Here is a 21,529-nt window from a genome sequence, read left to right as displayed (position 1 = left end):
AGGAATTTAATACACTACTGGTCATATAGCATTATATTTACCAGTCAGGACTGATTGACAGTATACGTATAGAAGGGATATGTTTAGTGAGGTGCATGTATACCGCCTTTAATGTTATTAAAAACAGATCAACAATTAGGAAACGTTTAAGACATGTCATTGAGAGTACATAGGAATAGGTATAACACTTTATTAACTGAACGACCATCACATACATTGTCTGCAATTAAAAAAAGCCAGTCTGAGATTAGATGTAGAATCTTTTTGGGTAGATGTACTTATAAACAGGCATTGATCAATATAGCTTTACTATGGTAAGGCGTTTGAAATAATCATATTCCTGTCTGTCAATATTACATATGCGTGGAAACTCTGTATGAGGGGTTCTCGTGGAAACTCTTGACGACTGGATGATGTTGGTCCAAACCGAGGCTTGCAGACGAACCCCCCGCTTCCCTTTTAAAGTTTCGCAAAATGTCAAAGTATTCGGGCAGAATGTCCTTCCTAAACAAAATATTTGCCACAAATGACACGCCTATCATAGTTATAAACGTACAGCATACCGTAAACACCCTGAATGGAAATACCTGACCATCAGTCTCACTGTAAGAGGGATATCGGATATATGGGTCAAGGTTAAGGAAGGGCTCCCCAGCCCCAATTCTCAGCACAATGCCCAAAACATATCCACACACAGCCCCATACCCATTAGACATAGGCACAAACAGGGCACACGTAAGTTGTGGCAGCACAATAACAAACACAATGTCTCCGGCCATGACGAACAGTCCGTAGATGATTGGCACGTGGAGCGAAATTCCAGTGGCAACCACTCCTAACACCAGAATAGCCAATCTTTGAGCCCACAGGAGTTCAACAGGAGAAGCCTGCAAGTCAAAAATGTTTTTAATATGCAGTACACGTTTTAAAATACTACAAGTAATGATAAATATGGATACAATATCTAGCTTCATCAGCTTGCTAATTGCTAGTGAATGACAAATGGGTCAGTATTACCAGGGGTCGGTTTTAACAGGGTGTCGACATTACAAGGGGTCGGTATTACCAGGTGTCGATATTACCAGGGTGTCGACATTACCAGGGGTCGGTATTACAGGTTGTCGGTATTACCAGGTTGTCGACATTACCAGGGGTCGGTATTACCAGGTGTCGATATTACCAGGGGTCGATATTACCAGGGTGTCGACATTACCAGGGGTCGGTATTACAGGTTGTCGATATTACCAGGGTGTCGACATTACAAGGGGTCGGTATTACCAGGTGTCGATATTACCAGGGTGTCGACATTACCAGGGGTCGGTATTACAGGTTGTCGGTATTACCAGGTTGTCGACATTACCAGGGGTCGGTATTACCAGGGTGTCGACATTACCAGTATTTATTTTACCTGAGGTCTGAAGATCTGTCTGTAGATGTTATATGTAAACATGGAGCTGGAGCCTAGAATCGAGCTGTCCATGGACGACATCACTGCTGCGGAGATTGCTCCCAGACCTATGCAATAGCAAACTGATAGAGTTTAGCGTTCAATGGATGGACGGGGATTGACCCATGCAATAGCAAACTGATAGAGTTTAGCGTTCAATGGATGGACGGGATTTGACCTATGCAATAGCACACTGATAGAGTTCAACGATTAATGAATGGACGGGATTTGACCCATGCAATAGCAGTCTGATAGTGTTCAGCGTTCAATGGATGGACGGAGTTTGACCTATGCAATAGCAGTCTGATAGTGTTCAGCGTTCAATGGATGGACGGAGTTTGACCTATGCAATAGCAGTCTGATAGTGTTCAGCGTTCAATGGATGGGCGGAGTTTGACCTATGCAATAGCAGTCTGATAGTGTTCAGCGTTCAATGGATGGGCGGAGTCTGACCCATGCAATAGCAGTCTGATAGTGTTCAGCGTTCAATGGATGGGCGGAGTTTGACCTATGCAATAGCAGTCTGATAGTGTTCAGCGTTCAATGGAAGGGCGGAGTTTGACCCATACAATAGCAGTCTGACAGTGTTCAGCGTTCAATGGATGGGCGGAGTTTGACCTATGCAATAGCAGTCTGATAGTGTTCAGCGTTCAATGGATGGGCGGAGTTTGACCTATGCAATAGCAGTCTGATAGTGTTCGGAGTTCAATGGATGGGCGGAGTTTGACCTATGCAATAGCAGTCTGAAAGTGTTCAGCGTTCAATAGATGGACGGAGTTTGACCTATGCAATAGCAGTCTGATAGTGTTCAGCGTTCAATGGATGTGCGGAGTTTGACCCATGCAATAGCGGTCTGATAGTGTTCAGCGTTCAATGGATGGGCGGAGTTTGACCCATGCAATAGCAGTCTGATAGTGTTCAACGTTCAATGGATGGACGGAGTTTGACCCATGCAATAGCAGTCTGATAGTGTTCAACGTTCAATGGATGGGCGGAGTTTGACCTATACAATAGCAGTCTGATAGTTTTCAGCGTGTAATTGATGGACGGGGATTGACCTATGCAATAGCAAACTGATAGAGTTTAGCGTTCAATGGATGGACGGGGATTGACCTATGCAATAGCAAACTGATAGAGTTTAGCGTTCAATGGATGGACGGGGATTGACCTATGCAATTGCAAACTGATAGAGTTTAGCGTTCAATGGATGGACGGGGATTGACCTATGCAATAGCAAACTGATAGAGTTTAGCGTTCAATGGATGGACGGGGATTGACCTATGCAATAGCACACTGATAGAGTTCAACGATTAATGGATGGACGGGGATTGACCTATGCAATAGCAGTCTGATAGTGTTCAACGTTCAATTGATGGGCGGAGATTGACCTATGCAATAGCAGTCTGATAGTGTTCAGCGTTCAATGGATGGGCGGAGTTTGACCTATACAATAGCAGTCTGATAGTGTTCAGCGTTCAATGGATGGGCGGAGTTTGACCTATACAATAGCAGTCTGATAGTGTACAGCGTTCAATGGATGGACGGAGATTGACCTATGCAATAGCAGTCTGATAGTGTTCAACGTTCAATTGATGGGCGGAGTTTGACCCATGCAATAGCAGTCTGATAGTGTTCAGCGTTCAATGGATGGGCGGAGTTTGACCCATGCAATAGCAGTCTGATAGTTTTCAGCGTTCAATGGATGGGTGGAGTTTGACCCATGCAATAGCAGTCTGATAGTGTTCAGCGTTCAATGGATGGGCGGAGTTTGACCCATGCAATAGCAGTCTGATAGTGTTCAGCGTTCAATGGATGGGCGGAGTTTGACCCATGCAATAGCAGTCTGATAGTGTTCAGCGTTCAATGGATGGGCGGAGTTTGACCCATACAATAGCAGTCTGATAGTGTTCAGCGTTCAATGGATGGGCGGAGTTTGACCCATGCAATAGCAGTCTGATAGTGTTCAGCGTTCAATGGATGGGCGGAGTTTGACCCATGCAATAGCAGTCTGATAGTGTTCAGCGTTCAATGGATGGGCGGAGTTTGACCCATGCAATAGCAGTCTGATAGTGTTCAGCGTTCAATGGATGGGCGGAGTTTGACCTATACAATAGCAGTCTGATAGTGTTCAGCGTTCAATGGATGGGCGGAGTTTGACCTATGCAATAGCAGTCTGATAGTGTTCAGCGTTCAATGGATGGGCGGAATTTTTCCCTATGCAATAGCAGTCTGATAGTGTTCAACGTTCAATGGATGGGCGGAGTTTGACCTATGCAATAGCAGTCTGATAGTGTTCAGCGTTCAATGGATGGGCGGAGTTTGACCTATGCAATAGCAGTCTGATAGTGTTCAGCGTTCAATGGATGGGTGGAGTTTGACCTATGCAATATCAGTCTGATAGTGTTCAACGTTCAATGGATGGGCGGAGTTTGACCCTTCTTGAAAACAACTGTTATCAAATGAATTATAAGCTCCAATAGCTCAGAGTCTTGGCACAGGAGCATATGACCACGTCAAAGTCACAATGCGGCAAACGTGCATAACGTACAATTCAAAGTTAATTCCAACAAAACATTCTGGAATCATACAGGACAGCATTCACGGGTTTAACACTAATGCAATACATATGTATATAGTCCAACAGTAATTATTAGGGAAACTAAGATCGGCCAGTGTTGTATTAAACAATGAGAAGCATTGCACATACACGTATTATGGCATGACTTCCACTTCCTTACCTAGAATGGAGACAGCTTTCGGGGTAAACTCGTTCAACACATAGGGAAGCACCATGCTAGACTTGTCAGCGTCCAACGGGGACACGCCTAAGCTGGTCGCTTTCCAGTCTGAATATAAATGTTCTTCCATAAGAATTCTAATAAACAACAATTCGAGATTAACGCCAAAATGAACGTCACAATGACCTATTTGTAAAAAAGCACAGAAAAGCTTTTTGAATGCTACATTCAGGCTCTTCTGAACGTACTGTTTCATAATCCACATTATGCCACCTTTCTGGAAAAGAGACCTTTTAAACAGCAAAGACAAGAATAGAAACAAAAGTATTGGTTTGATTGAGATGGCTCAATGATAGCAATGGTCCAAATAAATAGCAACAGTGCAATGATAAACAGCAATGGTCCAAATAAATAGCAACGGTGCAATGATAAACAGCAATGGTCCAAAAATAAGTAGCAATGGTCCGAATTAATAGCAATGGTCCAATAATAAACAGCAATGGTCCAATAATAAACAGCAATGGTCCAATAATAAGAAGCAATGGTCCCATAATAAACAACAATGTTTCAATCACAAACAACAATGGTTCAATAATAGTAATAATAAATAGCAATGTTTCAATAATAAACAGCAAAGGTCCAATAATAGATAGTATTTGTCGATGATAAACAGCAATGGTCCAAATAAATAGCAATGGTCTAATGTAAATAGCAATGGTCTAATGTAAATAGCAATGGTCTAATGTAAATAGCAATGGTCTAATGTAAATAGCAATGGTCCAAATAAATAGCAATACTCCAATAATAAATACCAATAATAGTCCAATAATAAATAGCAATGGTCCAATAATAGAAAGCAATGGTCCTATAATAAATAGCAATAGTCAAATACTAAACAGCAATTTTCGAATAATAAATAGCAATAATAGTCCAATAATAAATAGCAATGGTTCAATAATAGATAGTATTTGTCGATGATAACCAGCAATGGTCCAATGTTAATCACAATGTTCCAAATAAATAGCAATAGTCCAATACTAAACAGCAATTGTCAATAATAAATAGCAATAGCCCAATACTAATCAGCAATTGTCAATAATAAATACTAGTCCAAATAAATAGCAATGGTCCAATAATAAACAGCAATGGTTCAATAATAAATAGCAATGGTCCAATAATAAATAGCAATGGTTCAATAATAAATAGCAATGGTCCAATAATAAACAGCAATGGTTCAATAATAAATAGCAATGGTCCAATAATAAATAGCAATGGTTCAATAATAAACAGCAATGGTCCAATAATAAATAGCAATGGTTCAATAATAGATAGTATTTGTCGATGATAGGCAGCAATGGTCCAATGTTAATAACAATGTTCCAATTAAACAGCAATGGCCCAATAATAGATAGCAATTGTCGAATAATAAATGGCAATAATAGTCCAAGAATAAATAGCATGGTCCAATAATAGATATCAATTTTCCAATAATAGAAAGCAATTGTCTAGTAATAAATATCAATGGTCTTTACCGGCAGAAGTGCTGGCGGCTCCTATGATGATGGACGGCACAACCAGGATGAGAGAAAGACATCCACCAACGACCGAGAGAACTTGAGCCTGGCGCTTGCCCTTCACGGATAACACACGTTGCATGTACGACTGCCAGGGGATAGTTCCAAATGTCTTAAATGACAAAATAATATAATATCATATAACCGCATCATGTTGTTGTCATTCTAAATGACAAAACGAATAAGGCAAAATTGTTCGTTAGTGTATGCCATTTGGAAACAACGACAAAGAACTTGATGTTTTCCATTATTCCTTTCGGACATCGCAGACTACATTTATTATTGTAAGGTGATAATGCCAAACCTCTGAAATAATATCTGTATCCAAAATGAAATTACGTTAACGAAACGAAATACAGCAAAAGGTATCATTACCATAGCTATGAAGAGGTCAATCCACGGAAGAACCGCTGATGAAGGTAGCTCGCCCACCCAAACATCACTTGTGGCTTTAATACTGCCAACATGTTCGTTTGTCAGCACAAACGGGATGCTAAGTGCCTGAATAATGTTGATATTAGAAAAACATGTGACCGTTGTTTATCTATTAATTGGTTTTTTTTCACTGCATGTGTTATTCAAGCAAATCGAGGGATGAAAGTAAATAGGTCATATCAGCCTCTTTGTTTAATGTCACTTAGAACAGTTTCGCTTTATTATAAAATCTTTAACCAAAACATCTCAAAAACGAGTCAAAATAACATCGTAGATATCACTGATCACTGGGACTGTCACAATTGTCTGTGTTCATTTTTTACATTATAATTCAATCGTTAGTTTATACAAACCAATCCGAACATGATGAAGAACAGTTGCACGACATCTGTGTACGCCACACTGATCATCTGACCCACCATCGTGTACGCGACCGTGACACCAGCAGACGTAACTATGGCAACGGTCAGCTCAATGTTGATGATGACGCTTAAACTGGTACCTGTAGTTAGACCGTTTGATAGTTTATACCAATCTTTACACTAGTTCTGGCTTCCATAACTTTAATGTTGATATTTATTTTTTTGATGTTTACAACACGTCCAAGAAGGTAATGTATAATGTGTTCGCTGAAGTTCTTTTATATAATAGCTACGAGGACACCTGAAAGGTAAAAACACAGCCCTTTTCCCCGGTATATCCCCGAGGGGGCCGTGGTAACAATTGACTGGTGCATTATAAGAGAGGAAATCCAAATTGAGCATGCAAGATTGTTTTATCAATGGCGATGGCTTATCACCATATCATTGAACAAAATGTATAAAGTAATTATGTACTTACACTGAGAGTGGCTCCTAGACTTTTCTATGCACATAGGTAAACAATCATCTTATTCACAGATGCTGTGCACATATTAATACATTTGGCTTCATTTAGAATGAAACTTCATATATAAGTATGCGCATATTTGATATTTTTTTATCTCCATTTTGCAAAATTGAAATCACATGATTTTTTCAAATGAACTTATATTGCTTGAAAATTTACGTGTCAAATTAAAAATGCTACCCACGGTAAGATGAAAATAAATCCGTTTGATGGTGGTAATCATTCAATGTCGGCTATATTTCCTCAATAAAATACTATAAAATTCACATCATCAGCATCTGGAAGTAGTGATAACATACATGTCTGAATCATTCGGACGCTCTGATCAGAGTACATTTTGAGGTCAATAAGTAGACTGGTACCCTGATTTACTTTTCCTAAAAAATATAAAGTTATACAGGTACGCGGCATATGGTTTTTAGTTAACATTAATAGTATTTGAACAATAAATACCAAAAATCTATTGTATTTAAAAAAAGTGCTAAGTGCCATGCGATGATTAGTTAAAAAAAACTTTGTATCGAAAAGAAAATATCACGGAAACATGCAAATTATGTCGAAAAAAAGAACAGGGACCGACTTCGGAATACCAACATTCTATACAAAGGATAACAATACTTTTTTAAACCAACTTTCCTGGTTGTTTTCTACTTAGACCGCACGCTTTATTCGCTTTACGTATGAATTCACAAGACATTTCGAATGCGCGACGGGCACCGCGGTTAGCTGATACTGGTTTCATTTCGGATAAAAGAGAAAGTGGGTACCAGTCTATCAATACAGAGCATTGAACGGAAAAATTTCGATGCATAATTTTCCAATATGTTCATATTCTTATTGCATATAATCTGACCGTATGCAAGAACATTCATGTAGTTAACCCGATTAACTCACTCGCTACGTATGAATTTCTTGTGCTTCATTAAAAGAACATACAGTAAGCTTGAATTGTTAGGAGAACTATTTTTATTGGATGTTTTCATTGTTATCAGTTCTGGTACTACTTTGATTATTCAAATTCGCTAACCGCAATCCAATCAAAATACAGCGTATGAATACATTACGTCAGTGAACCCCCAGATGCGGATTGAGAATGCAGGTATCGCGTTTATGGCTATGAACTAGGCCACAAGTGCCCCAGTCCAAAAATTGCCAATGATTGCATCATTAAAATACAAGCATATATATCGGAAATATTTCACTTCGGTGAGGTTTTTATTTTATGCCGAATGAAACGGAAAGTGTGCAACGATTTCTCAGTTTCTCTCAGTCAATTCAGCCCAGAGTCTTGCGCAAGTTGCAAATTTTTAAACAACTAATGTACATCTTTCGGTTTAGTGGGCATACCCTGGTAATAAATTTATTACGACTCAGTCATGTCGTCGAACATATAATGCAGTGTATAGTAGATTTTACTAAAAATGCCTAAATGTTAGTGCATTGTTTGTGAATGTTCAAGATAAGGTTTCATATGCAATTGAAATGTCGTATTACTCCATACCTTTTCAACGTACTTATACTTCGTGGTTTTGCATGATTAAATTACGTTTCAGCATTTAAACTAGCTAAAGAACTTCAGCGAACACGTTATATATTACCTTTTTGGACGTGTTAATGTTAAATGTGTTGTAAACACCAAAAAAATAAATATCAACATTAAAGTTATGGAAGCCATAACTACATTTAAACATAAAAGTTTTTGCGAAGGAATTCATGTGCATGCATACACCTTCTTAAGATGTTTATGTTAATTTGCTTTACAATAACATAACTATACTCAGGGACGGATCCATGATTTGAGTTGAGAGGGGGCGTAACTTAGGGGCGCAGCCTTTTGACTGGCACCCTTCCTTCAGATATTAAGAGTGTTGCCAGAGAAAGATTTGGGTCCGAAATTAATCATTTTGGGCGAATTTGATTACTTTTTTCTCTTATATTGAAAATTAAACTTTATATTTAAGGGGATAGGGCGCCCCCATACACCCCTGGGATTCGCTGGGTAGTGATTCTCACAAAACGTAACAGACCGAACGCCTTCATTTCAACGCTTTTAGCGCTTTGCCTTTTGTGAAGGCTGAAGTACGTTTACTGAGATAGGCCTTTTAAAATCCTCGGCATTACAGCGTATCATTATCTATATGATTATATGTAGGTTATGATACGCTGGGGTGCCGAGGATGCATTTTAACTTTTAAGAGACCAGGAGAATGTGCCCCATGTGTAAATCTTAGTACGACAAAACACTTCTGTATAATAATTTTACGTTTGTACCAATTCAAACATTAGCACAAACCTCTAATTTCTATGAAACGCTTACATACCAAGTGCGATGAGAATGGATGCCGTCCAGAACAGGTCACCGACAAGAGAAGCTAGGTAGACCAGAAACACCACCACACTGCCAAACCGCTCGTAAAAGGGGTCCAACATGGTCATGTAGTTCCGCTCTCGCATTGGTCCTGCATAAACCAGACCGCCTGGACATAGGAGAGAAAACGACAGTGGACTCTTTTACTGGTAGGTTCTTTTGTTGTTGTATTGCTGTGTATTTTTCCCAGACTTTGTTTGGTCTTATGACTGGATTGTACCAAAGACATGGTTTTATCACCAAACAAGGATGCGACACAAACTTCATTTTGTATTTTCTTGAGATACAGTCCATGGTTAAGCAAAGATACCGGTTTCTTAGATATAGTGCTGATTTTACTTGGATCGGTGTGGCTAAAATCATTAACATACACATGCCGTTTTAAAGTGTATACAACATAAATGAAAAAAATATGTGATCATAATTCTAGATAACAAATGTGTTGATTGGTCACCTGTAATTAGACCGAGGAAGATTCCAAAAGGTACTAGGGTCCACAACAGACCGCCCGTGGCTACCGACTCTGCTGTACCGTTCACATAGCCGCCTCCCACTATAGTGGCTGCAACGGAATCGCTTGATACAACTGTTTGCAAGTGAACATAAAACCATTTCATTTTTTTAAGCATGATTGAATGATAGTGATCCTAACTCCTCCCTAATCAATCAAGTGAATTACAAATCAATTGCAACATCTCTAACATGCTATTCGATTTTGCACACCATAGAAACCTTCTGCAGTCATCAACAATTGGCATATACGTCGAGGTATCGCCAGGAACTAACTACTGGTCATCAACAATTGGCATATACGTCGAGGTATCGCCAGGAACTAACTACTGAAGAGGCGGGCTCATACCCCCGCAAAACATCCGTACATGCACACTTTGCATTTGTTTCACTTCAACCGACCAGTTAAAACGTAGCTCTAAATAACGTTCGCAACAACCACGACGTCATGACAAACGAAACTCTTTGAAGCGCCAAAACTGATTGTTCGAAGCCACTACAGCAGTGGCGGCGGTGAAATTTTACCATCTTTTGGTTGCCAAAATGTCATTGCGATTGTGCTTTGCTTAACAATAATGAACATAAAACTACAGGGAAAACCAAATAGTCAAATATTCAAGAAGCGAATACGTTGTACGCTTTCAAATTGACCGTCTGCTCAGTACCGTGCCCTCAGTGCCAAATGACATTGTGATCGTGTTTGGTTTAACAAAACCTTATTGACGGGTACGCTTGTAAACAGAAGTATATTTCGTTTGTATCTGTAAATGGTCCATTATGATAAGATTGTGATAAGATTTATTCATTGTATGTTTAGATTTTATAAAAATGTGTTAATACTGAATTGCTAAATGAAGAACCGTCACTTACCAGTCATGGTAAAGATGCCAACCGATGTTGGAATGTTCCTATCAGCCACAATCGATGATTCTAGACTTGGTTGACCAGTGTGTCCCTTCCACCGTGCGGCAAGGACACCAACCACGAGGATCACCAAATAGAAACATATGAGCACTACCAAGGCTGCCACATTCACTTCCATGGTACAGGCGAGCTACAATGAACTGTCGACAAAGCCATTGGAATGGGAACGGTATAGGAACTCAATAGACCCATGGTAGTCTTATACAGATCGCTCTCTTGACTTGAATGCAGATAAGGTACAATAATTATTTTTTTTACTACATATAACAGTTTATGAATGGGTGGTTGATCATGCTTGGCACTGTCCGAAACGTCGGGAATCCTGACACAAGAAGAACTACTCCTACAACTAGTAAATTAAATGCATATCTAAATTACTATCTAAATTACTATGCTAACATCAAATATATGAAAGTGATTGATGTTTTGTTTCAGAACCGCGCCGATAAAAAAATAATATTCTAAAAATATAGACGTTTTCGATCTGAAATATAATTATAATGTTTAAAATTTAAAGGGTGTCTCAACTTACGTTCAGATGAAGTAATCCACAGACTGGTTTTAAAAAAATGCGTGTTTTTTCGCTGAATCAAAGGTGGAAGTTATCTGGGGAGTGTATATACAATGTATACTGATAAGCAGGTAGCTATACCCTATTCAAGTACTATAAATGTAAATCATGAAAGCCTACCTTTCAATGTGTGTCAGCTACATGGAAATGAGCTGTCTAGTAGTTCAGTAGAACACTGATTAAACCGCATTAAAATAAATTCGTTGAATTGTTATACAGTCCAAACTCGCTATGTCGACGTCGGATATCTCGACTTTACGGTTGTGTCGACTTTTTTCTCCGGTCCCGAATTTATTCCTTCTTATTCTATATGAAATAAAACTGCTTGTGTCGATTTTTCTATCTCGACTTTTTCGCTATGTCGACCTCATAATTCAGTCCCTGTGGTCGAATTTCACACATTATCCTTGTTTCTTATGCCGAACTGAACATCGAGTTGTACGTGCGAAAATATTTATGACCGTTTGCGGCATGTCGCTAAATTATCGTGCGTGTCAAAATAACAAACTGTATTAATTCATGGCCTCTAAACGCCAGCTCCACCATTTTACGGTGGTGCAAAGAAAAAGAGCTGTCGACACTTCCGTGGTGGAGCTGTGCCCTATGTTTACTTGAACAAACGTGAGTATGGTTTATATTTTATTTGATAATTTCATTTAACGGGCATATTTCGAAAATCGGAGAATGTGGTATCGTGTTAGAACACTTCTGCTGCAGGTTGGTTACTATTTTGTTTCAATATTGTGCAAACTGTGGTGCCAAGAGTTTCTCCCGAATCGGACGTGTGCATATTTTGAGATCAAGTAGCAAATACATTTCGGCGCTTACACACCCCGTAAGAACATTCTGACGCATGCAAATATAATAATACATACGTTGCGGTTGGTGGAATTACCGAAATCCCGAATTCCTCGTAAAAACCGAAATCCCCTTTCATTTTCGTAGGTATATATCGTTTTCTTTTATACGCCCGGATTTAATACTTTATTGTGTTCTAATGTATGCCGTAATTGTTGGAGGTTGGAGAGGGGTGGAGAAGTCGGAGGAGGGGTGGGGTGGGGTCGTGGTGACTAAAACCCGGGACCCCCTTTCATTTACATAAGTTCATACAAAAGAAGAGTCTGCGAGGAGGTTCGTACGCCGGGGCTTCAAAACTGCATTGAGTTTTAGTGGGTTGTATGCTGTATTTCTTGGTGGTTGGAGAGGGGTGGGGGAGTCGAAGTAGTTGGGGTGGGGCAGGGAGTGATTAAAACCAGGAAACCCCATTCATATTTCTAAGTACATACAAAAGAGTATGCAGTATGGTTTAAAACTGTATTGTGTTTAAGTGGGTTGTATGTCGTGGTTGAGGTTGGTTGGAGGGTGGTGGGGGAGTCAGAGAGGGGGTGGTGGCTACGAAGAAGTCTCAAATACTACTTTCCGATACTTCATTTCAAAGTGTGGAGGTAATGGTAGGGATCATACTTTACATACGATAGAGTCTGCGAGGTGGTTAGTGTGCCGTAGTTGTTGGTGGTTTGAGATGCGTGGGGAATTCGGAGGAAAGAAACTTATAGTTCTATGGTACAATTAACAGCACCTAGCCTTATGTTTTCGAAATAGTTTTTAGTAAGGTTAAGGTAGTTTGCGTAGTTTTGTTTCCGCAAGTTGTATGCATAACCGGCATAACAATGAATGATAAACATGGCAACTTTTGTATTCATTCCAAAGGCTTTTATATTACTTCAAGCGCAAAGCATACTCGATAGCGCCACTACTACTCGACAGCGCCACCACTAGGGCAACAATTCCACCGCTTTAATAAATATGTGCATATTTCATTTTTAAGAAGTGCTTATTGGTTTTCTTGTGTTCCGACATAGGATCTATACATAACAGTTATATTTACATGCGTCAGAATATTTTTACGGGATGTGTAAGCACCGAAGTATACTTGCTACGCAATCAGATCTCAAAATATGCACAAGTCCGATTCGGGAGAAAAACATTTGGCACCACAGTTTGCACAATATTGAAACGAAATAGTAACCAGCCTGCAGTAGAAGCGTTCTTACACGGTACCGCATTCTCCGATTTTCGAAATATGCTCGTTAAATGAAATTATCAAATAAATATAATTTTATGCCGACATAAAATATTTTATGGATCTGCGGGTTGAACTGAACCACCTCTAGCTTATTCTGCGGGTTGAACCGTTTACATCTTAAGCGTGGCTTTTCAGCGTTCCACGCCGTGACCAGTGGTCAGGTAGTGTGTGCGTGGCTTATCAGCGATCATAGCCGTGACCAGTGGTCACGTGGTTTGTATCGGCCTATCGCTAGCCTCCCGCTTCAGCCATTCTAGAAAAAATCTTTAGAGATACGTGCTCCACCTCCCAATCCACATCCATACATGTTTTCAAACAATCTGTGTATATGTTATTTAATAATGTTTTTATGGTGTATATTTGTAGTGCAATTAACCTATTTCTAAATTGATTGTGTATGATTTTATATTGTGTATGATTTTATACTACATGCCCACGAATATATATACATGTTTATGCATTTGTTCTAGTATATTTTGGTTTCACTGTTACACGTTTATTCATTATTGGGCGGTTGTTTGGACGCCCAATATGCTAGTCGTGAATAATATGTTAGAGGATGTCAAACTCGTATTTATTATTTAATTTTGACATAGAATAAAAGTCCTTTTCACTTATTCCTTATTCAGTAGCAATTCATAAAATATAAAGCATACTCACGTTTGTTCATGTAAACATAGGGCACAGCTCCATCACGGAAGTGTCGACAGCTCTTTTTCTTTGCACCACCGTAAAGTGGTGGAGCTGGCGTTTAGAGGCCGTGTAATTGGTGGTTTATTGGTAAATGGGAATAATTTAAGTTGTTTCTTTTTTATTAAAGAGCCATTTATTGCGCAAGCTATTCATTGAACCGCGCAAGGACGCCGAGCATCATCTGACAATTCGACAACATTGAAAGTTAGGTGACGAAGAAATTTCTCTATACTGCATATATACAAAACAATTAACATTTTTAACGAATGCACTATTTTAAGTTGTTGTCATATGTGCTGTACTGTTTTCTTACAATATAAAAGTGTATGAAATTGTTGTTTTACATCTGTTTTGTGTAATCCATAAACGTGAATTAAATAAATTTGACACAAATAATAAATAAAATTGTTTTCACTTTATTTGTTCAATAATACGTTTGCTGTTTCCACGCCGGTAACAAGACCGTTTACTTAAAGAAGTCAGATGTCGGACATAAACCAAACTCAAATGTGTTAGGATTGGTGATATTTTTTGTAATTCGTTTGTGTCAAATATTCGTTATCTCGACCCTTTTCTCTAGGTCCCGACAAAGTCGAGGTAACGAGTTTCAACTGTAGTATGCTTTTCTCGTTGCATGTACGATAATGTTTTATCTAATGTGTCATTCAACAATAACATATACCCTGTTAACTGACACAAGGTTGTGGCCAAACATATACCTTGTTAACTGACAAAAGGTTGAGGCCTAACAGATACCCTGTTAACTGACACAAGGTTGAAGCCTCACAGATACCCTGTTAACTGACACAAGCTTGAGGCCTACCAGATACACTGTTAACTAACACAAGGTTGAGGCCTAACAGATACCCTGTTAACTGACACTAATTGAGGCCTAACACATACCCTGTTAACTGACACAACGTTGAGGCCTTACAGATACTCTGTTAACTGACACAAGGTTGAGGCCTAACAGATACCCGGTTAACTGACACAAGGTTGAGGCCTAACACATACCCTGTTAACTGACACAAGGTTGAGGCCTTACAGATAACCTGTTAACAGACACAAGGTTGAGGCCTTACAGATTACCTGTTAACAGACACAAGGTTGAGGCCTTACAGATACCCTGTTAACAGACACAAAAATGAGGCATAATAGATACACTGTTAAATGGCACAATGTTGGGCCTTACTGATACCCTGTTAACTGACACAAGGCTGAGGCCTAACACATACCCTGTTAAATGACACAAGGTTGAGGCCTAACACATACTCTGTTAACCAACACAATGAAAGGGCCTAACAAATACCCTGTTAACTGATACAAGGTTGAGGCCTAACATATAACCTGTTAACTGACAAAAGATTGAGGCCTAACACATACTCTGTTAACTGACACAACTGACACAAGGTTGAGGCCTAACATATACTCTGTTTACCAACACAATGAAAGGGCCTAACAGATACCCTGTTAACTGACACAAGGTTGAGGCCTAACAGATACTCTGTTGACTGACACAAGGTTGAGGCCTAACATATACCCTGTTAACTGACACAAGGTTGTGGCCAAACATATACCTTGTTAACTGACACAAGGTTGAGGCCTAACAGATACTCTGTTAACTGACACAATGTTGAGGCCTTACAGATACCCTGCTAACTGACAAAAGGTTGAAGCCTAACACATACCCTGTTAACAGACACAAGGTTGAGGCCTAACAGATACCCTGTTGACTGACACAAGGTTGAGGCCTAACAAACACTATGTTAACTGACACAATGTTGAGGCCTTACACATACCCTGTTAACTGACACAAGGTTGAGGCAAAACAAATACCCAGTTAACTGACACAAGGTTGAGGCCTAACAGATACCCTGTTAACTGACACAATGTTGAGGCCTTACAGATACTCTGTTAACTGACACAATGTTGAGACCTTACAGATACTCTGTTAACTGACACAAGGTTGAGGCCTAACACATACCCTGTTAACTGACACAAGGTTCAGGTCTAACACATACCCTGTTAACTGACACAATGTTAGGGCCTAACACATACCCTGTTAATTGACACAAGGTTGAGGCCTAACAGATACCCTGTTAACTGACACAATGTTGAGGCCTAACAGATACTCTGTTAACTGACACAATGTTGAGGCCTTACAGATACTCTGTTAACTGACACAAGGTTGAGGCCTAACACATACCCTGTTAACTGACACAAGGTTCAGGTCTAACACATACCCTGTTAACTGACACAATGTTGAGGCCTTACAGATACTCTGTTAACTGACACAATGTTAGGGCCTAACACATACCCTGTTAACTGACAAAAGGTTCAGGCCTTACAAACACCCTGTTACCTGACAAAATGATGCCTGACACAAGGTTAATGCCTAACTGATTACCTGATAACTGACACAAGGTTGAGGCCTTACAAATACCCTACTAAATGACACAAGGTTTGGGCCTAACAGATACCCTGCTAACTGACAAAAGGTTGAAGCCTTACAGATACACTGTTAACTGACACAAGGTTGAGGCCTAAAAGATACCCTGTTGACTGACACAAGGTTGGGGCCTAACAAATTCTATGTTAACTGACACAATGTTGAGGCCTAACAAATACCCTGTTAACTGACACAAGGTTGAGGCCTAAAAGATACTCTGTTAACTGACACAAGATTAAGGCCTAAAAGATACTCTGTTAACTGACACAAGATTAAGGCCTAAAACATACCCTGTTAACTGACACAAGGTTAAGGCCTAAAACATACTATGTTAACTGACAATATGTTTAGGCCTAACACATACTATGTTAACTGACACAAGGTTGAGGCCTAACACATACCCTGTTAACTGCACAAGGTTGAGGCCTAACATATATTATGTTAACTGACACAAGTTTGAGGCCTAACAGATACTCTTTTAACTGACACAAGGTTGAGGCCTAACACATACCCTGTTAACTGACATAATGTTGAGGCCTAACAGATACCCTGTTGACTGACACAAGGTTGAGGCCTACTAGATACACTGTACACTGACACAAGGTTGAGGCCTAACAGATACACTGTTTACTGACTCAAGGTTGAGGCCTAATACATACCCTGTTAACTGACACAATGTTGAGGCCTAACATATACCCTGTTAAATGATACAATGTTGATGCCTAAAAGATACTCTGTTAACTGACACAAGATTGAGGCCTAGCACATACCCTGTTAACTGACACGATGTTGAGGCCTTACAGATACTCTGTTAACTGACAAAAGGTTGAGGCCTAACAAATACCCTGTTAACTGACACAATGTTGAGGCCTTACAGATACCCTTTGTACTGACACAAGGTTGAGGCCTAGCATATACCCTGTTAACTGACACAATGTTGAGGCCTAACAGATACCCTGTTGACTGGCACAAGGTTGAGGCCTAACAAATACTCTGTTAACTGACACAAGGTTGAGGCCTAACAGATACCCTTTGTACTGACACATGGTTGAGGCCTAACATATACCCTGTTGACTGACACATGGTTTAGGCCTAATACAAGGTTGAGGCCTAACACATACCATGTTAACAAACACAAGGTTGAGGCCTTACAGATACCCTGTTAACTGACACAAGGTCGGAGCCTAACAGATACCCTGTAAACTGACACAAGGTTGAGGCCTTACAGATACCCTGTTAACTGACACAAGGTTGAAGCCTAACACAAGGTTGAGGCCTAACACATACCATGTTAACAGACACACGGTTGAGGCCTTACATATGCCATGTTTACTGACACAAGGTCGGAGCCTTACAGATACGCTGTTAACTGACACAAGGTCGCAGCCTTACAGATACCCTGTAAACTGACACAAGGTTGAGGCCTTACAGATACGCTGTTAACTGACACAAGGTCGCAGCCTTACAGATACCCTGTTAACTGACACAAGGTTGAGGCCTTACAGATACCCTGTTAACTGACACAAGGTTGAGGCCTTACAGATACCCTGTTAACTGACACAAGGTCGAAGCCTTACAGATACCCTGTTAACTGACACAATGTTGAGGCCTACCAAATACCCTCTTAACTGACTTAAGGTTGTGGCCTTACATATACCCTGTAAAGTAATAAACTGACACAAGGTTGTTGCCGTTTTAAACTGACACCCTTTTAACTGACATAAGGCTAAGGCCTTACAAATACCCCGTTAATTGACACAAGGATTATTTATTAATAAGGTAAGTTTATTCGTAAAGAATGTTAATAAAAAATGTGATTCTTAAAGTCCCTGACACGTTAAGGTTTTGAAGAAGTCAAATGACCAGTTAAGGCAATAAACGTGTTCTATTTATAAAGCTTAATTGTTTTTGTTTTGCACAAGGAATTGTTATAGAGCCATTATCAATGTGTATATGTATTTTTCTAAGGGACGTTTTGGCACCCCGTTTCATGTTGGACTTCATGCCAGTAACCCAAGGTACTGGCTTGGGCGCAGCCTTTTGGCCCTCCATTGTGTTCACGTGCGTAGGTCTCGCATGTGTCAGAGCAGTTGGTGTGGCTGACATATCTAGCCATATAGTTCTGGACGCATTGTGAGGCGCATTGTACGTCCGCGGAACACTGCTCCCAGGCTACAAAGAACGTTACAATGTTTATTATGTATATCGATACATTTGCCACAGATATTTGCCAATATTAAACTGATTTTGCCAGTATATGTACTTGCCGATTGTTTTTTACTACTTGACTTTAAACAAGGGAACTTGATAGGAAATATCCTTGTTCATTGTATCTTACAGAGCTTGTGCACGGTGGTTTATTTAAGCAGAAAATAGGACTATTTAATGGCCGAAACCTCCAACAGAAAATGACCTTTGACAATCAGCAATTGGCAACTGCAAGTGTGTAATTAATTTTACAAGAAGGCTAGATTGTTTGGGGTCGATTTCAAATCAAATATTACTTTTTTTTTGGAATATTATTTATTAAAGTTCTGCGCTTATATGCTGGTGAATTGTTGCCTTGAAGAATGTTAAGTTAATGTATCTAAAGAAAAAATAAGGTTTGCTCTTCGCACCATTATATACAACAATTTTAAATCACAATCGGACACAGTAATCTGTGATAAAAAATACAATGCGGCATTATTACATTTTGTTATTGTCAAGGGAGCATATTCACGGCAGTCCTGGTAGTATGCTTCTTTTATCTGGAAATAGCCGCACGAAAGTGACCCCAAATCCATTTTGCACGGATCGTTCTGACACCCGGACGCTCGCTGAAATATTGATTTTATAAATATTTTAACATGTTTACAAAGTCTTGGTTATGTGACACAGTTATAAACTTGATCAGAGTGGTCAGAATAAATTCACACCTAGTGGACAGTCACCTATGCTCACCGTTGTGTTTGTTGTTGTGTTGTTGTTGATTTAAATAACGAATTATTCACTTCGGGCATAAATCAGAAAATCTCGAAATGCTAAATAGAAAATTTTCTTATATATATATATATATATATATATATATATATATATATATATATATATATATATATATATACCATATATATTAGGTTAAATGTCTCTAAATTTTGTACAGGTCAAATGACACCAAAGCAAGAGCTCTTCCCACCGAATCACTGTGTCTTGGGTAAGACAACTCACGTTGGACAACGCGGTGCCACATTAGAATGGTATTCGCTTCTTTTGACCTCTATCAATGGGTCGTTACTTTTATGGGTGTATAACAAGCTGCGGTTTCTTCATTCGAATTTATTCTTGAGTCGCACTGGTGAGTTAACTGTCTTCCTAAATTCCAACATTCTAAACCCCTGCCAAGTCATAAACTTCAGGACTCAGTTATCATTTACAAAATATCCAGACGACGACCACGGGCCATATGGACAAATAGATATATATATATCAATATTTTCTGATAATTCAATGCATATATATTAGAAAATAAAACAAATGACTAAAGATAAGCCTAAATATCGAACAAGCATATACATGTATATATACAGCAACTACATGAGTTAAGTTAATCAAAATATTTCATTTTGTAATATTTTAATTGAAACTTACTGTTTTATTTGTTTAGAATCAAGCATTGTAAGTGTATAATAAGTTATTCTAGACATATTAAATTGAAAATGTTAACATCTATAAAAAAACAACAACAACATATATGTTCTACCTTACAAATGCATTCCAAGCAGGCATGCGAAACAATGCCATCAGTAAAATTGAGAGCGGCTGCCTCTGTTGCCATGGCTACAACACATGCCAACCAAAGGAATCCAACCATCTTGTTAAGAATTAGTTTCAGTAGTAAATCTCTTCCACTGAATGCTGCATGCGATGCTTATTACACTGTTTTATATTACGTATTCGTTCACGTGTAAATGGACATGTGTGATCTATATAAGTATTTTCTGTTATCACAGAATAGTTTCACGCGACCTTGTAGCGTACTAGCAGATAAGTGATTGCGCACCATTATAGATAAGAGCTTTTGTAAAAACAAATATTTCGACGGTTCATCTCATAATTTAAATACATACTATATTTAATGTAATTCAGATACAACAAGACTAATTTTGATGCAAAGCATTAAAGACGCCGCAAATGTTTTTGCTGAAACATGACTAACAGGAAGCAGTTGCAATTCGTCAGCAAACAAGCCTGAGGTACTTAAGGTAGGATTTTCAGCTTAAAGTCACCACGACCTTGACCTTTGACCAACTGACGTATAAATATACCAAGTTCGAGGTCTCTTGGCATAGGTGTGTTTCGAGTATTGATAGGAAATTGCGTATTTTGACCTTACGGTCACAACGATCGTGACATTTAACCCACTGACCTTAAAAGCTAATCTGCTGGGCATGACCAACATACATACATTGTCTGACGTTCCTGTACAATAGCGTTCTTCAGATATCGCTCGGAAACCGAGTTTCAGCTTTAGGCCACCACAAACATGACCTTTGATCAGATGACCTCAAATTAAAGGTTCATCAGCTGGTCATGATAAATAAAACTACTACCATGCTTTTACTTTTTACCCACTAACCTCAAAATCAATATAATTCATATCATGGGCATTGACTTACCTACTTGACTTATCAATGTTGCCTACCCTGAACGCTTTTCATCTTGCGCATACCATGAACATGATATTTTATTCTGCAAACATAATGTCAAACTAAAAATACTTACTTTCTCGAATATTATTCAGCTCTGGCAATGTCCCATGGTACAGTCTAATCTACGTGATTGAAATTGAGTACCCTCTAAACTTAAT

The 21,529-nt window shown here is 39.1% G+C and overlaps 2 protein-coding genes across 5 annotated transcripts; both read right to left on the bottom strand.

Moving 5' to 3' along the window:
• Nucleotides 1-33: 33 nt before the first annotated feature.
• LOC128234962 (high-affinity choline transporter 1-like) lies at nt 34-11,926 on the bottom strand. 4 transcript variants are annotated; one of them, XM_052949607.1, is made up of 10 exons: nt 11,576-11,926; nt 10,831-11,104; nt 9,905-10,012; nt 9,404-9,559; nt 6,548-6,696; nt 6,135-6,260; nt 5,718-5,871; nt 4,186-4,293; nt 1,409-1,515; nt 34-887 (listed from the first exon to the last, which is right to left on the bottom strand). In XM_052949607.1, the coding sequence occupies exons 2-10, from the start codon at nt 11,000-11,002 to the stop codon at nt 354-356; spliced, it is 1,614 nt and encodes a 537-aa protein (XP_052805567.1). In that variant the 5' UTR covers nt 11,003-11,104; nt 11,576-11,926; the 3' UTR covers nt 34-353. The 4 variants fall into 4 exon arrangements, with proteins under 4 accessions (XP_052805567.1, XP_052805566.1, XP_052805568.1 ...); XM_052949606.1 differs by having other exon boundaries at nt 10,831-11,024; XM_052949608.1 differs by lacking the exon at nt 11,576-11,926 and adding an exon at nt 11,417-11,479 and having other exon boundaries at nt 10,831-11,024.
• Nucleotides 11,927-18,549: 6,623 nt separating this feature from the next.
• LOC128236093 (lysozyme-like) lies at nt 18,550-20,532 on the bottom strand. The gene is made up of 3 exons (XM_052950944.1): nt 20,423-20,532; nt 19,376-19,502; nt 18,550-18,855 (listed from the first exon to the last, which is right to left on the bottom strand). Exons 1-3 carry the CDS (start codon nt 20,495-20,497, stop codon nt 18,647-18,649), a joined length of 411 nt encoding a protein of 136 aa, XP_052806904.1. The 5' UTR covers nt 20,498-20,532; the 3' UTR covers nt 18,550-18,646.
• Nucleotides 20,533-21,529: the final 997 nt, after the last annotated feature.

This window comes from Mya arenaria, chromosome 5, assembly GCF_026914265.1.
Source record: "Mya arenaria isolate MELC-2E11 chromosome 5, ASM2691426v1".
Taxonomy (NCBI): domain Eukaryota; kingdom Metazoa; phylum Mollusca; class Bivalvia; order Myida; family Myidae; genus Mya; species Mya arenaria.
The sequence above is the reverse complement of the archived record's forward strand: the minus strand, read 5'-3'. Positions and strand labels throughout refer to the sequence as shown.

Coding starts and splice junctions, on each gene's coding strand:
- LOC128236093 (XM_052950944.1), bottom strand. CDS start 20,497: ATGGCAACAGAGGCAGCCGCTCTCAATTTTACTGATGGCATTGTTTCG. Junction 19,503..20,422: donor GCTTGGAATGCATTTGTAAG/GTAGAACATATA, acceptor TCAATATTTCAG/CGAGCGTCCGGGTGTCAGAA. Junction 18,856..19,375: donor TCCCTTGACAATAACAAAAT/GTAATAATGCCG, acceptor CGTTCTTTGTAG/CCTGGGAGCAGTGTTCCGCG.
- LOC128234962 (XM_052949607.1), bottom strand. CDS start 11,002: ATGGAAGTGAATGTGGCAGCCTTGGTAGTGCTCATATGTTTCTATTTG. Junction 10,013..10,830: donor TGGCATCTTTACCATGACTG/GTAAGTGACGGT, acceptor ATTCCGTTGCAG/CCACTATAGTGGGAGGCGGC. Junction 5,872..6,134: donor TTGACCTCTTCATAGCTATG/GTAATGATACCT, acceptor TTGTCATTTAAG/ACATTTGGAACTATCCCCTG.